The 16,673-nt window shown below is 34.8% G+C and overlaps 1 protein-coding gene across 7 annotated transcripts in view; it reads right to left on the bottom strand.

Annotated features, from left to right (window-relative positions):
• The window catches only part of Usp15 (ubiquitin specific peptidase 15), a 132,392-nt gene extending 118,108 nt beyond the window's left edge, over positions 1-14,284 (bottom strand). For all 7 annotated transcript variants that reach the window (XR_002213037.2, XM_020174968.2, XM_020174976.2 and 4 more), the window contains exon 1: positions 14,128-14,284. Coding sequence is in view for 6 of the 7 variants with exons in the window: in XM_020174968.2 (XP_020030557.1) it covers positions 14,128-14,216 (89 nt within the window). In the remaining variant the exon portion in view is untranslated. The remainder of the gene's footprint in view (positions 1-14,127) is intronic.
• Positions 14,285-16,673: the final 2,389 nt, after the last annotated feature.

Below are 16,673 nucleotides of genomic sequence, written 5' to 3'. Positions count from 1 at the left end.
TGCTCTGGAAAATAATTTAGATAATGTCTGTTAAAGATGAAGATGTGCATACCAAACAACCACGTACTGGCATTGTTAAATTCTATCCTACAGAAACTCACTCACATATTTACAAAAATAAAACTGAAAATATTTACTATAGCATAATTTTTTAAGAATGAAATTGGAAAAATTCAATATGCGTTTTCATACTATGAAACACTACACAAAAACTGAAAACTACGACTGCAAGTAATAATGGATAAATCTCAAAATTACAATGTTGAAAGAAAAAGGAAGCTGCAAAAGGATGCATTCATACACACAAACATTAAGATAATATATATGCAAGCACAGTACAAGACAAAATTTTAAAACATGCTACAAATACTACATTTTATTTATAGATCCATTCATAGGTAGAAAAGGAATAAAGAAAATTATAAAACTTAATTTCAGAATGGTAGCTGTCTTAGTAAGGGAGGGAAGGGGATGAGACTAGGGAAACATACAAGGAGATTTAATTCTATCTTTCATGCTTCAACTATTTAACTAAGAGGAGTTTACACAGGTGTTTTATCATATTTTTCTTTATACTCTTCTGTGTTCCTGAAATACTACAATTAAATATGATGAAATTTTTTATATTCAATATAAAAGAATAGTGGTTTATGTATACACACTTTCACATATATACACACAGAATGAAGTACAATCAAATGTATAGAATGAATAATGTTGAGGCCAGTAAAACTAAGTGTTAAGTAACATGAAATTTTAAGCAGAAGGATATGAAAAATAATTAAAAATACAATTCAGAATATACACAGCAAAATGCCTAAAATCTATACTGTTTTAGCTTACTATTTATTTTTTAAAGATAGTAAAAATTTTATATTCCTATTTTTTCCAAACAGATCAGCTTGTATTAGATTATATCAAGATATCTACACAAAACCTTAAAGAATTCTCTTCAGAAAGGCATAATTTATTGGGATCATTTCTAAATCACATTTCTAAATGTGATGCTGATATACAGTAATATATTCAGTTTTGAGAAATTATTTGCTTTTGGTAACTAGAGCTAACAATAAATAAGCTGGAAAAATAAAAATGATAGTGACATCTTGTTTTTTATAATTAACATGTTCTAATGAAAAGATTTAAGAACACTGTATCTACTAAAAAAAGGAAAAGCACATAAAGTACAGATTACTACTCTTGATATCTTGGAAGATATTATAAATAAAACAATTTTAAAAATCCTAAAATTGACATGTTTATTACTGACTTAAAGCTCATCAAACTGTAGCAGCAAATATCAATTACATTAAACATTTTCAACTACCTAAAATTCATCTAAATATTAAGATTCAAACATCTATAATGGCCCAGAATTCAGAGTAGCAATTAGCTGCTTTGCAGTCGACAGAGTAATTTAGACCTCTTGTACAGCAGTCTATGTTTTGTAGAGGAGATCAAAGGTGAATTATTTCTGAACAATTACTAAGATGTTGACCTTCCCAAACCAAAAGTTATGAAATACATGTGCCAATATATTATATAGAAGATCATTTTGTTATAATTAAGGCCCCGGTTGTACATTAGTCACTATCACTTTCCCCATTTCAGCATATTACAAAGAGTTTTATAAAAGTGCCTCATACTTGGTCATTTACATTTTTGTTTTCACACTAACACATCAATATGAAAACATTTTTATCACAGTATCATTTTATCACCAGTATTATCTGGCTACAAAATGAATAAAGTCTCATGAAGATTAAAGATCTATGGACTTCAATCTCTCAAGTCCTTCAATACTTACCTGCAATCCTCCTGCATGTGTACAACACGACCTTTTCTATTCCCAATAATTATTTCAAATCTTTCCCAATCTCACCAAGTCTCCAACTCATTAGGTTAAGGACACAAGTTTGCTACTTTTATAAGGACATTAGTAGAAGTCCTGACTTTTTTCCAACTTCATTGTACCATATGTATAAGTCAGTAGACAATGTAACTCTGTTTTAATTCTAGGCCAATAATTTTTACTCCCATGCTTTAGATACAATTTCCTTCTGCCTCCTTGGAGACTTCCCCCTCAAACAGCTCTAGTTACTCTCCTGTTCCTCCTCCTGGCCTTTTCCAATCAGCATATAAACAGAGATAAGTCTTCTCCTTCCTTCCTCCCACACTCCTCCTCAACTCACATATTCATTTCCTTCCGTAGTCTCACTTGTTCTGACTTCACCTTTCAGTCAATCTTCTCTTCAATGTCTACTTCTCAATTCTCATTTACTTTTCAACCTAGTACAATAGGTCTTCCTATCCTAATGGCTCTCATAAAGTCAACAACAAAAACCTTTGTAATATCCAGTAGATTAATAATTTTATGTACCTGTTAACCCTTTTTAAAAACTAACCTCTGTGATTCTTTTTTGGGGGTAGACCCCCCTATACCCCCCACCTCCTATATTCTTCTCACAACCCTCTTTGCTTAAATGTTAGCATTACACAGAGCTGCTCTCAGATTTCTTCTTTCACTGTTCACTCTTCTATATTACAATTCATAATTTTAAAATCTAGATCCAAGGACCAGCTATACAATTCTTGAATTATATTTCCAATTCCGATTAGTTCATGTCAACTTGAATTTTCTGGACAGTTCAATTATCTTCACCTCTATATTTACCCATTTTCTAGCATTCTTTAATATATAATTTCATCAAAAATTTAATTTCCTAAGGCAGAAGCCTACATCCATAACATCCAATAACCAAGTACCTTCAGAATAGTTCTAAGTCTGTCCCTTTTCTCTTTATTCTCAGAAAAGCACCTTACTTGTGTACTTCCCTAACCCATCAATTTTTAGTGGCATAGATTCTCGTAACAGCTGCTTGACTTATTTCAAGTTTTGCTTGCTTCAAATTTGCTCTATATTCTGCTGCTTAGACATTAAAAACCACGAATATGATCGTATCACTCCTTTTAAAATTAAAGTCCTAATATCTGCATTAGTTTATGCTTTATGTTCATATAAAGTTTATGTATAGAACTTTCACATTGTTTGTTATAGCAACTCTTTTTCTTCTTCCCTTTTTTATTTAACTGAAGAGAAAACTAAACTTAGAAAAGTTAGGTGACTTAACAAAGTCAGACAACACCACTAATCAAGTAGGCAGGGCCCAGCACTATAGTTTTGAGCTCTAAAGTTCAGTGTTTTTTTCCATTACAATGCACTTTATTTTAAATCCCATTAATTTAACAAAGAACTAAGGATATAACAGATACTTAAGAAAATCATGTCATTTTCTCTCTATGAAACAATATGGCTTCTCTTTTAAAAACTGAAGAAATTATATTATCAAGCGATAAATAAAAACTAAAATACTTATTTAAAAGACAAATTCTAATAGTGTGAAATGAAATATTTTCAAAGTGAGGCAATTCCAGCAAATGTATGTCTTTGCCTATCAGGAACTTAGAAAAAGCCTGAATATTCAATGTTATCCAGAGTCATACTTTCATTTCAATAAAGTAAGTACACACACCACACAAACACTATCTTCCTTTTAGGAGGTGTTCTAGAGTTGTGACAAACACTAAATTGTGAATAAACTTTTCAGACTCAAACTCGATTTTTCTTTCATGATTTTTTTGTTTATAAATGTTCTTATCTCCTGAAATCATACATGGGTAGATTTTGACATTATTTGCTATAAAGTTTTAGAGAAGTTACTCAGCAATAAAAATCCTTGTATTGTTCATCTTACAAATGGGAACTTGTTCATTCAAAAAATATTGGAGATCTACTATGTATGTGCTATTCCACATAAGGTGGTTAGCAAAATAGTGAAGGTTCCTTCCAATCTTCATGGAATTCAGAGTCTAGTGGAGGAGAGAGACAGTAAGTAATCAAGATATACAGTAGAATATTGTGGTAAGTATTGTGAAGGAAAAAAAGCAGTAAATATGAAAACATGTAATATGAGTGCTATTTAGAAAAAAAGGACAGTGTCTCTAAAAAGTAACATTTTGGCATACAAATGGAGGAAAAGAAAGAAGAAAAGCTACCTAAACTGAAAAAATTATCTTGTGCTAAGTAGAAAGGCTCTGGGGATTTTGTGTGTTGAAGGAACTGACTGAAGTTGAGATTTATAAAAAGGGGAAGAAAAATGCTAGATAAAGTTGAAGAGATACACAGGGACCAGACTACACAGTCTTTAATTAGGATTTTATCCTTAGTGCACTGGAATTCACCAAAAAATTTTTAAGAGGGAAGAAATATGATTTGATTTATATTTCAAGAAGATCACTAGGAATATATTGCAAGATTACTGGGCAGACCAAATACATGTGAAATATTTATCTTGCTTTATGCAATGTATATTATATACATTTGTATAAAACTTTTGACCTGTACATGCTTATGCTGACAACTTTCAGATAAACATACCTATTTAATTGCCTAATACTGACATAAATACAATCTTGTTTATTTTTAGAAAATCCTATCCTTCCCTCTGCAGAGTAGGCATACACATTCTTTTACAAATAAGAAAATACAAAAAAACCACAGTTTAATCCAATGTAGCATACTTAATTCAAAAAAATATAAATATCTTTTTGCAGAATTAGCAGCATAAACAATTCTGGAAGCTAATTCATTTTTATGAATTTAATGAGATGTGTAAATTACATTTGAGAAGTGATAATATAAAACAATAAACTCTAAAGAGATATTTGACAGTGTCCAGTATTTTAAATTATAAACCGGATATTTCACTGACTTTTTTAAAGTACCACTAAAACTCAGAATTTCATTGTTTTAGTAAAAACTTAACCCAAGAAAATCATAAGGTATTTTCAAATAAACCACTGCCCTGGTTTATCTTCTCTTTGTATCTTCATGTTCAGATTTCAAGCATTTCTAACCTATTTTCTGCTCTGTACATTAACTCTATCATTCAGCAAGAACTAATTTTTATGACCTCTTTTTTTTAGGTCTAAACAAAGACAAATAAGGAATTCAAGAAGGAGGCCAAGTAAAATTCTTTCTAAACTATTTATCCAGGATACATAAGTACATATACATACATATACACACATATATAGATACATACATATGTATATAAAATCACTGATACCTTAAGTATGTATGCCTCTTCATACTAAAGATATCCTACAACTATATCCTACATGTAAGTTTATATAAGCAATTGTGAAGCAAGACGCAAATAGTAATTAATAATGTTAGACTTTTACTGTATAAATTCCTTTAGCTAATTTTGTTTTAACTTTTTTAGACTGAAAGAACTGGGGAGGGAGAAAAACACTGAAAAAGAGGGGGAGGGAAGGAGAAAAGAGAGGAGAAAAGGAGGAAAGAAAAAAGAAAAACTGGAATTTCATCAAAACAAAAAAATCATTACAACCAACCTTACTTTAAAAAAAAACAGCATCACATGAAGGCATCTGTTACAGTTCTGAGAATAATATGCATTCATACACACACCCTCAAATCATGTAGCTAAAGAAAATTATTACAAATACAAAATAGCCTCCTCTAAACTCCTCCCTCTGTATACTCTTACCCTGAATACATTATCATCCCATGAATGTCCTTATGTGGTGAACACAATTAAGATTGCTGTTGTATTGAAGGATTGTTGTGGTAAACACATTAAGATTGTTATTGTATTGATAGATTGTATTGTGTTAAAGCATGAAAAATTGTTGAAATCAAGAAGCATTAGCTAGTGTGTGTTATGGCTTAGAGGCCAGCGGTGTTTGACAAGCTGATAGGCTAATGAGCCAAATCTAAGGTAGCAGCTGATATGCTAATAAGCCAACCCTAAGGTGACAGTGTGGATAACAGAAGTGGTGAGGTCACCACAGGGTATATAAACTCAGACCAGAACCCAAAGCCTTGCTGGCCTCCTTGACATCGGAGACCATGCTGTCAGGAGTCCCCCTGAGACTCCTGACTTACAGGCAGCCGCTGCTTGTGAGCGTGCCCCTTCTCCCCATGACCACTGGGTGTCGTGGGTGAACCATGAACTGGACCTGCACTGAAGGTGGCTGTGAGGATCCCCTGGGGCGCAGCTACGCCCCCCTCATCATCACTATCACCAGAGAAGGTGAGACTTGGGGGAAGGTCTAAATAACTCCTGGCTGGCTAGGGTAACAGAGACAGGCATTAGGATCCATAGGAAAGTGCCCTGTGAATTTGTTTGAATTAAAACCCTGTTCACTGAAATAAGAGTCTCCTGAGTACTGCCTCTCTGTACTCAATTGAACCAATAGGCGCTCGCGACACCTTACATAACTGTATTTTTAAAAACAATACATATTATTTTGAATGTTTTTAAACATTCAACATATTATTTTGAATGTTTTTACCTGAAGGATTAAAGTGGATTATGCCCCCTTTTAGGGTATCATGCCATTTTCCAGCTGCTGTTGTCCTTCTTCCACAGAAATACTGTAAATATCTTATTGATAATTAGCACACTTATTTATGTTCTTAACACACAGTAGTGCTTGTGCCTCTGGGGCATCAGATTAGGAGTGGGAGAGAGATCTCTGGGTTAAATTACATACAACATTCACTGAATGACTACTACCATACTGAATACCTCTAAGAAATAAAGGGGTGGAGGAGATAAGAAAACAATTTACTAAAAAGAAGAGTATATCATTAATAAGAGCAAATGAAATACTGATAATGTATTGATTATTACAAAATAAAATTTCAATATAACACAAATTCGTAAGTAGGAAAGCCAAGACAAACTTTAAAAAGTTGTTGGAGGACTCAATACTTTTAGATTTCAAAACTTACTACTCATCTTCAATATAATTAAGATTGTGTTACTGGCATAAGGACAGACATACACATTAATGAAATAGAACTGAAAGTCTAGAAATAAACCTTTACTTTTAAAGTGAATTGATTTTTGAGCAAGATGCCAACACAAATTCCATATGGAAGAAGAGTGTTTTTGACAAATGCAAAAGAATAAAACTGGTCTGCTTCCTCAAAGCACACAGATAAAAAATTTAACTCAGGTGGATCACACACCTAAATGTGAGAGTTAAAACTATAAAACTTTCAGAAGAAAATATAGGAGGAAATCTTCATGACCTTGAGTTAGGCAAAGCCCTTATTCATAACAAAAAAAAGTGACAAAAAGAACAGCTACACTGAAAATTGGATTCCATTAAAATAAAAACTTCAGCATTTCAATAGACACTATCAAGAATGTGAAAAGAAAATACATAGAAGGGAAAAATTTTATCAAATTGCCTAACTGATACATGACCTGTACCCAGAGTATATAAAGAACTTTTAACCAAATTTTAGTAATAGGCAAAGAATGTGGACAGACATACAAAGAAGACATACAAATGGCCAATAAACAGATTAAACAATGCTCACACCATTACTTATCAGGAAAATGCAAATCAAAACTATAATGAGATATCACTTCATACCCACTGAGAAGACTACAATAAAAGATAATAACAAGTGCTGATTGGAGCCCTCATACACTACTAGCGGTAATGTAAAACAATACAACAGCTTTGAAAACAGTGTAGCAGTTCCTCAAACAGTTAAAAGACCTAGAAATTCCATACAGGAATCTACCCAAGAGAAATGAAAACTTGCAATATGGACCTTCATACCAGGATTATTCACCCTAGCCCAAAATTGGAAACCAAAATGTTCATAAACTGATGCATTGGTAAATTTAGTGTTAAATCTATAGCTAATGGTCAGCAATAAAAAGAAATGAAGTACTGAAGCATACTACAACATGATGAACCTAGAAAACATTATGTGAAAGGATCCAAACATATCACATATGATTTATTTATATAAAATGCCCAGAATAGGCAGACATAAAGTAAATTAGTAGTTGCCAAGAGCAGAGGAGTTTGGCCAGAAATGGGAGGTGACTGCTAAGGAGTATGGGTTTCTTTTTCAAATGATGAAAATATACTAAAACTTACTGCTACACAACTGTGTGAATATACTATGAATATAATGATACCTAGTGAATTGTCCACTTTAAGGGGGCAAATTATATGGAATGCAAATTGTATCATAATAAAACTATGTACATATATCATTACATACCTTTTTTAAAAAGTCAAGACTAGAGAAGCCATAGATCTGGATGGGATTATTAATGGATGATTTTACAGTGATCAGTTTTGAGCTAGGTTTTGAAGTGAAAGTCAACAACCAGTAAGATGTATCTGAAACAGTAAGAATGATGTCTAAAGCCAGTAAGGCAGGAAAAAGAAATTTGTACGAAATAGGAAATACCTTCTGTATTAAGGCAGATGTATAACAGGCACAAGACTGCTAAGACCAGAAAGCTAAATTAAAGAGACCAAAAAGATTCAATAGGTACCTCATATGGATAACAGATAAAATGGTGTTTTAGTAGTATGACAAAGCTGCCACTTCCTGATTTTAATGCTTTAAGTAGTCATCTCTCAAAAAGTTGCTCCCATAATCTGGTTATGGCTCTATCATTCATAAGTAGGCAGTACAGTTAAGAGTTTACCATAAAATGCAGGCTTTAGAGGGTTAGATTGCTTATGTCAGAATCCTTACTCTACCAGTGATCATGTACATGACCATGTACACTTATTTTTATAACCTCAGTTTCTGTATCTGTAAAATGAGAATACTACCATTTATTTCATACATGTAAAAAGCTCTTTATACAGTAAATAAACCACAAGCACAGCTATATGATACATATGACTGCTTATCTATACCTCTTCTCAGAATCAAAAAGTTATTTGGTCTGAAAATCTTCTAATTTATAAATTTCCCATCTTTATCAAAGATAAATCTCTTGACTAAATTGTTACTTTGTTAATCTATAAAAAGTTAATTGAAAATCAAAATTATCAAATTTTCTTTTTATCATAATGAAAGGAATCTGATGGTCTTTGTATGCATTTAACTAATTTTATCTCTAATGCTCTCAGGTTTTGACTTAACTGACTCTCTGGAACTCAGAATCGCCTGGCATCTGATACACTCTTGAGTTTGTCTGTGAGACCCTTTGACTTCTTTCACAAAGGAAGAACCTTCTATGGGTATTTTTGACAAACAAATTTCTTAAACAGTGGAGAATTATCACACTAATACACGACTCTTCTCAAAACTAAAGGGAGAGAAGGGATAGCAGTTTTCTAGGAAAATGCTAAAGAGATATCACTATGATTATGTCTGTACCTTCCACTGGTTTTTTTTTTTTTTTGGAGGGGGGGAGGGTATTGTTTGCTTTTGAGTCAGAGTTTCACTATGTAGTCTGCGCTGGCCTCAAATTCACAATCTTCCTGCCTCTGCCTCCCAAGGGATTACAGAAATATGCTACCACACCTAGCTGTCCTTCCACTGTCTTAAAAATGTTGTTTGACTTCAAAAATCCATTGAAAGAGTTATTTCTGAAAGAAAAAAATCAGTGGGTAAACATGGAACATAAAATATCAAACATTAGTATTTGTGTTTTACATGACGGCTGTTCCTATGGATTCATAGTCCAAAAAGAACATTATCTATCTGTGACTTACCATAAACTAATGCTTTTTAAATATGGACAAAATACTACAACAAAATACCCTACAAGATCTTACTGCTTATAAAAATGTGAAAATGGGCTGTATTGCCTATAATAAAAGTTTATGATTACTACTAAACAATTAAAATCCAAATGCTCACCAGTAAAGAATCCTGATAGTTTTGTCTGAATGCACTTTTGGATCAAAATGACATTTGTTCTATATATTCAGTTACTCACCTATCCATCTTTAAATATGTCTTAATTTCCGGAAGCAAGATGTTAAGATTTTCCATACACTCCATCACATCTAAACTGAATAGTCACAAGAGACAGTGTGGGATAAAATGGTAGAATTCTGCTGCTAAATATAAAATAGACTGCATTTAAAGAGAAAAAGAAGTTCTTGTTTAAAGTGGAACTATTTTAATTTAATTAATGTTTTAAAATAAAGGGCAGTTTAGTACAGCGATTTAAAGGTATGAACTAAAGATCCAGACTATATATGGCCAAATTCTAGCTCTCTCACTCTGTGAACACCTCTCCAAGTCTAGGATTCCCATTCTGTGAAAGGTGAATAATAGTAACCAGTCCTCTGAATTGTGACAAGTAAATAAGTCAATATACTTACAACAGTACCTAGCACATAAGTGTTTTTAGATGCAGTGCTATAGGTCATAGCTGATGCCATGGTGATTCTTTCGTATTAGCAAAAAATAATTTTGTTAAATTATTATTTAATACCTTGCAAATACTAATGGGGAAATGGTACAATTTATAAGAAAAATAAAGCCTGAATGTCAGGAAATAGATTAATGAAGCTCTGGATCTACCTGGACATTAATTCTGGGGTCACTAACACACTTACAGACAGGTTAAAAATAAGAAACTTGCTTTTCTAGATTCTTAAGCAACTAAAATGTGAAAAATATAGCTCCCTCCCCATTGACAAGTGAACCCAGGACTTCAGGAATGCTAGGTAAGCACTCAACCATTGAGCTACAACCCCCACCTACCAACCAAAACACACTTTAATGTCACTATTTCTATCCTTATTTTTACCAATATACCAGTATTTTAAAAGTTTTGCTTTCTGTTTTCATTTCCTGTTAATGGTAGTACACACCCTAGCACAATTCAAATCCTAATAGTAATGTAAAATTTTTTTCAGAAAATATTCAAAGTTGCACAAAGAATCAAATAAAATAAAGTCTTGAAGATTTCTAAGTAAAACAGTAGAAATGGAGGGAACACTCCAAAAATTGAAGTCAGTATCTAAAACTTCGTTGATCAGATTCTCTGGAAATTTAATGAAATGAAACTATAGACATCGTACATGTCTCTAAATACAAATTAGGCTTTTTCTCCAAAGTTACCTTAAACCTACTAGAATTATTAGGGATTGCACAAAAATATCATGCAGTATTTAGTTTATTTGAAAAGTTAGTTACACATTATCGAATACAATGATACATAAAAATTACTGAAGATGATTGGGAGATGAGTAATACTTAGTAAAAATGAGGGATATGAAGTAGTGTTTTTGATGACATACATTTACCATTTACTCACAATAGGTCTATTTTAAAATAAATCTCCAAAGAGAGCATTCTATAACCCACAACTTTCTGCATAACTCATTTATTTAACCATCATTCCTTGAATTCCTATAATGCTCACATGCAATTAAGCATGAAAATTAAGCAAATTTTCTTTTTGTCTTATCAGAAGAAACTACCATGTATCTGAGAAGAGTCTTTAACACATTGTAAGCGAAGCAACTTTAGTTTATTAATTTTTCTGTGGTTCCTAAATTCTAACTTAATCTAGTTCATTGGTTTTTCTCAATCTGTCAGAATGGAAATACGGATCAACAAATATTATTGTAAGACTAATGCATTACTCCTTATGCAGATTAATGTTATTTTCCTACCTTATCAAGGTTTAACTTGCATTAACTTTGATTTACTTCTATAAAGTCTAGTACCAAATATATTCCTCTTCATCTCAGACTTGTGTATCTTACTTTCATCTCTAGAAAGTCAGTTTGTAGATAAAAATCATTCACTGCTTACAATTGCACTGGAGTTAATTAGTGAAATTTAATGCATTTGACTTCAAAATCTGTACTACACTTTCAAGAATTAACTTAAGGGAAACCCAGCATTTCTTTTTTTTCTTTCTTACAACCTCATGAGTATTTCTGAGATGGTAATATACATATATATATGCCAAGACAATGTTTCATTTGCATATGATTAGTAAACCACAGGATTTGCCCAAATACTCACAGGACTAATTCAGAGATTTTTTAAAAAGTGTTAAAAATAAAGTTTTCTACTGAGTTTCAAAAATTAGTACAACAACTAATTACTATTATTAAATACCTCTATCAGTTCTGAACTCATAAGTTCTTTTCAAATTCATACTTACCATGTTATTCTCTTTAAAACTCTGAATGACACTTTTGTTCTACACTTCTTTTAGGGGGGACGGGTTTCACCTGCCAACTTGCACATATAAGCCATGTTTTCTACAACTCCCCAGTACTATTTTGTGCCTGAAATTTTTTCCTTTAATAAAGAGAAAATATGAAGATAAAACTTACACATTCTGCTACTACCTAAATATCTGATCTTTAGTTTCCTTTTCTTTGAAATGAAAGCACTGAAATAACTCAAATATGGACTTCCTGTATCTACTCTTTAAGATGGCTTACAGTAACTCTGTCAAAAAGCAGAATTATACTCATTTGAAAATACTGAAATTCTACCACACCGCAGTGTCAACACCAACTAGTACTCATTAAACTAGAATGGGACAACACTAAAGAGAAACAGTAATGTCCATATTTTACTTTATGGAAACCCACATTTATATTTTTATCAGGCTGAGAAAATTTTTAAAAATTCAATGTTCTTTAATATACACTAAAGAGCAGGTCTTGATTTCATCTTTAAAAACCCACAGGCTGCAGGTAAATTCAACTATGATATATTGTAAGAACTTTTGGAAATGTCACAACATACCCCCAGTACAACAATAATTAAAAAAATAAAATTAAAAATCCACAGGCCAAAGTAAACATAGGTGTCCTGGGAAATGTCTAATTTCCCCTCAGTAATAAACATCTTAGGAACATTACAGTGTGAACAATAATGATTAGTTTTTGGAAGGTCCTATTCTTTGCTGTAATGCAACAGTGTATATTTACACTCTTAAGAGATCTCTATCACAGAAACTCAATATGTAGCCTAACAAATTTGAGGACAAAGTACTTAAATGCAAATCTAAAGTCTGCACCTATTAGCTTACTTGAAAATGATTCCAGTATCACATTTTGACAGGACTAAATGGCAGAAGTAAAAAGGTAACTGATACTTAGTATTTTGTAAATATTAACTATTATGGAATATTTAATTGGATCAAGATGAGACCCTTATAATAAAATTGTCATTGTCCATTTTATAGGTGAAGATACTGAGTTGCAATGTTTAAATGAACCTGCCTCAAAGTCATATGCAAGTGATGGAACTGTGAAATAACTCAGGTTATTTCAGGTTATCTTACCCTCCTACTAAGTGTTTTTTTTTTTCCAGTGAAAAAACACAAATTATAAACCACTGTTATGGTGACAGTGACAAATAAAAATAATTTATAATAATAAAGTGACACATTACCTTTCCCCTAAATCAGAGTGCTTTCCCTTTATGCCACACATTTAAGTTATTCCGCATACCACTTGCTGTGGCTGACAACGATTAACATCTCCACATACAGCATTCTACGCGTAGAATACTCTTTGGTATCTTACAAGTTTTAATATTAGCAGTAGTTAAGTGCACTTATCTACTTTTTGCAGGCCTACATTCTCCTTCCAACGGGAGAGATGGGCTGCACTTACACCACCAACGCTGCCGGCGTCTACCAAGCCTCCACTAAAGCACAAGACCACGTGGTACCTACCTCTCAGAAGCCTAAGGCTCCCTACTACTCTCTCTGCTTTAGACAAGGAATGGGAAATCCTTCCTGGAGTGGAGTCCTGACACATGCCACCTGTGTAGTCCAGACCGCAAACATCCTGCAGCCGGACTCCCTCCCGGAAGACTACGAGAATCAGAATAATAGGGAAGTCCGTGTAGGCAGTACCGGGAAAGGAAATGCCTGGAGAAGTCCAGCGAGTGGGACCGCGGCGGGGCGCGGGACCAGGACCTGTCAAAACAGTGGAAGACTCACGCCGAACGACCATACCCTATCATTGGGAAAGGCCTGAGGTGGGAGCGGCTCTCAGAGGAAGAAGCACCTGGAGAACCACAACGAGCCGCCGCCGCCGCCCCCCGCATCCTCTTTCGGCATGCACCGACAAGCCACCAACCCTGGCCTTCATCTCCGCTCAAACCTTTGCCCTAAAATCATGCTGCCCTCGGCAGCCGCCGCCGCCGCCGCTGGACCTGTCCGCACCTGTCACTAGCGAAGCATACCACCAAACCCACGCGGCTCCCGCCCAGTTCTCCAACCATCCTCAAGCAAACGCGGCCACCTCCAACCCCCTTTTCCCTACCAGGTGTCCCCTTTCCGGAGCGAGGTTTTGAGCAGCGTCGCGATGTCAGAACGCTGGGTGTCCAGATCCGCCGCTCCGCCTTCCGCCATCTTCTTCCACTAGCGGTAGCGGAGGCGGCAGCGACGGCGGCGGCACGCCCCAGAGCATTGTGGGAATGGCGTCCCGCGGCCCCTCCCAGTCGCAGGTCGAAACCAAAAGAGATGTAAAGGCGGGGGGGGTGAGGGAGGACCCCTCGGGACCAGAGAAGGCCTCCCTGGCGGCCTGGGTGTACCGCTGTGGTCTGCCGCCACCCTTCGGTCCGCGGCCGTCCCGCGTCTCGGCTGGGCCTCCTCGGCTTGGGACTCCAGGTCTTAAAGCTCCTGACGCTAAGCTCGGCGGCACTCCGGCTTGTTCGATGCCACCGCCCGTCCATCCTCGACTCTGCCTACCCCTCCTTTCTTTCCGCAGACGCCTGAAAACCCTTATTTGCGCATTTCACTAGCGCTGCAGGGTGGGGTGGGGTGGGGTGGGGTGGGACGGGGAGTGAAGTGTGGGGACGGCCAAGATATGTACAGCTCCGTGACTTTGGGGTTTTTGTTGCAAGTTGTAGAACCCAAGCTCAGTGAACATTGGCACAAAGAATGATCCGAAACCGAACGTTTGGTTGGAATGCCTTTTCTAGGTTCCTTCCGGCGCTCCTGCTCCTGCTATAGGTAGGGACCTTTGATAGGCTCTTTGTGACGCCTCCCCAGGCACACCCAGACTCGTCAACTGCAGTGAAAAACATACCCCACTTCCTCTGTGAACAGGGAGTAAAATACGAGAACCTTCCTGTGTGTCAGAGTAACATTTCCTTAGACTTCTGTTCCCATGCTACACCTGAAATGAAACCAAATAATACCAGCTTTATTTCTAGACAGCAATCATTTCACAAATGGGGAAATTGAGTCTCTAAAGAAATCAGATGTCAAGGTCACTTAGCAGGTAGAGATGCAAGTTTATAACCCGTGTTCCAAAGTCCAAGTCATATACACTGTAGCATATAGTCAGTACTTCTTATGAAAGTCTGAACTGAAATGTAAACTCCACAAGAGCTGGAACAGTGTTTTTTGTTTGTTTTGGTTTTTTTCTTCTCTAATTTTTTGTACTTGCTAGCACAGTGTGGCAAAGCATTTAAAGATGAATTAAAATTTCAAAATTAATTGTGGCAAAGCTTACAAGCATTTTTAAGAATGAAGATATTCAGAGATTTGACTTAATGTAACAATGAGGTGGCAAGTAAAAAGATAGACAAGTATCTTTACGTGTTTCTTATTTCCCCAGTTTAAAGCCTACCCCAAGTTATTTGGACAGAATGCAGTAAGGATGGTTTTGTTCACTTTCCAAGTGAAAGTAGTGTATGTTGGTGTATATCACCATTATGATTGCTTGTTTCTTCATATTACTATTTTGCATTTTTATGTCAGCCTTGACTTGATATTCTAAAAGCAACTACCACTTGCTGCTATTAATTATATTATTGGACTTTTCTCCTGATAACTTAAAAAATGAATTTCTCTAACCATGAGTATGCTTACATTTCCCCTTTTCCATCACTCTGTGAAAGAGAAAAAGTAATTTTCCAAAGAGAGGCAGCATGATACAGAAAGAATATTTTGTAGCCACACAGACATGAGTTCAGACCTCGCTTTTACCCTCTAGCTGCAACTACTTGTAGTTTAATCACAAAATTGAGTATTATACCTACCTTAAAGGACTTTATGAAATAATATGTGTTTATGGCCTGGGACTTAATAACCAATCAATAAACATTAGCAGGAGCAATTGGACTGATAACAGGATATACTGTATAGTATGTGAATTATATCTCAGTAAAGCTGGTTTTAGAAAGTATTAGGGACTTTGAGGCAAAACTGTGCCCTCTATCATCATATAAGCATAATGAAACCAAGAAGCAATGCATGATTCATACTCTGTCCAAATTTCCTTCAAAGAGAAACGTTGGAACCTATAACTATGCAGCAAAATAATCTTTTCTTAATTTGCACTATGTGTAAATCAGTGAGTTTACTGCATAAATTTGATGTCAATTCGCATTACCTATCAGATTTATGAGATCATTTTGTACACCTAACTAGTTGCCATCAGAGTCAGGAAAGAAAGAATGGCTACAATATTTTATTTCAAAAGCACTTATATGGTACTTGGTTCTAAACACTTTAAATTGCTAACAATCCCAATAGAAACCATATGAGCTAAGTACTATTATTATTCCAAGTGATGGGGCAGGAAAATGGTGGAACCTAACTTTGAAACCAAGCAAAAGCTATGAAGTTTGGGTAAATTTTAATTTTTCTACCAACCTTTGTGATCTTGTTTATAACAGTCAACTTTTCAGTGACTTTCATATATCAATGTATGGAAATACTGTTTATTTTACTGTACTTCTTTTAATTATTAAGCAAAATAAGATATTGTATGTAAATATTAAATTGGTTAAGGACCACATCCTTATGGAATAGATAAGTAGATAAATTAATAAGAAAAGCTGCATTACCTTGAATCAC

Source organism: Castor canadensis, chromosome 8 (genome assembly GCF_047511655.1).
Source record: "Castor canadensis chromosome 8, mCasCan1.hap1v2, whole genome shotgun sequence".
In the NCBI taxonomy this organism is placed as follows: Eukaryota; Metazoa; Chordata; class Mammalia; order Rodentia; family Castoridae; genus Castor; species Castor canadensis.
This window is presented reverse-complemented; position numbering and strand designations above follow the sequence as displayed.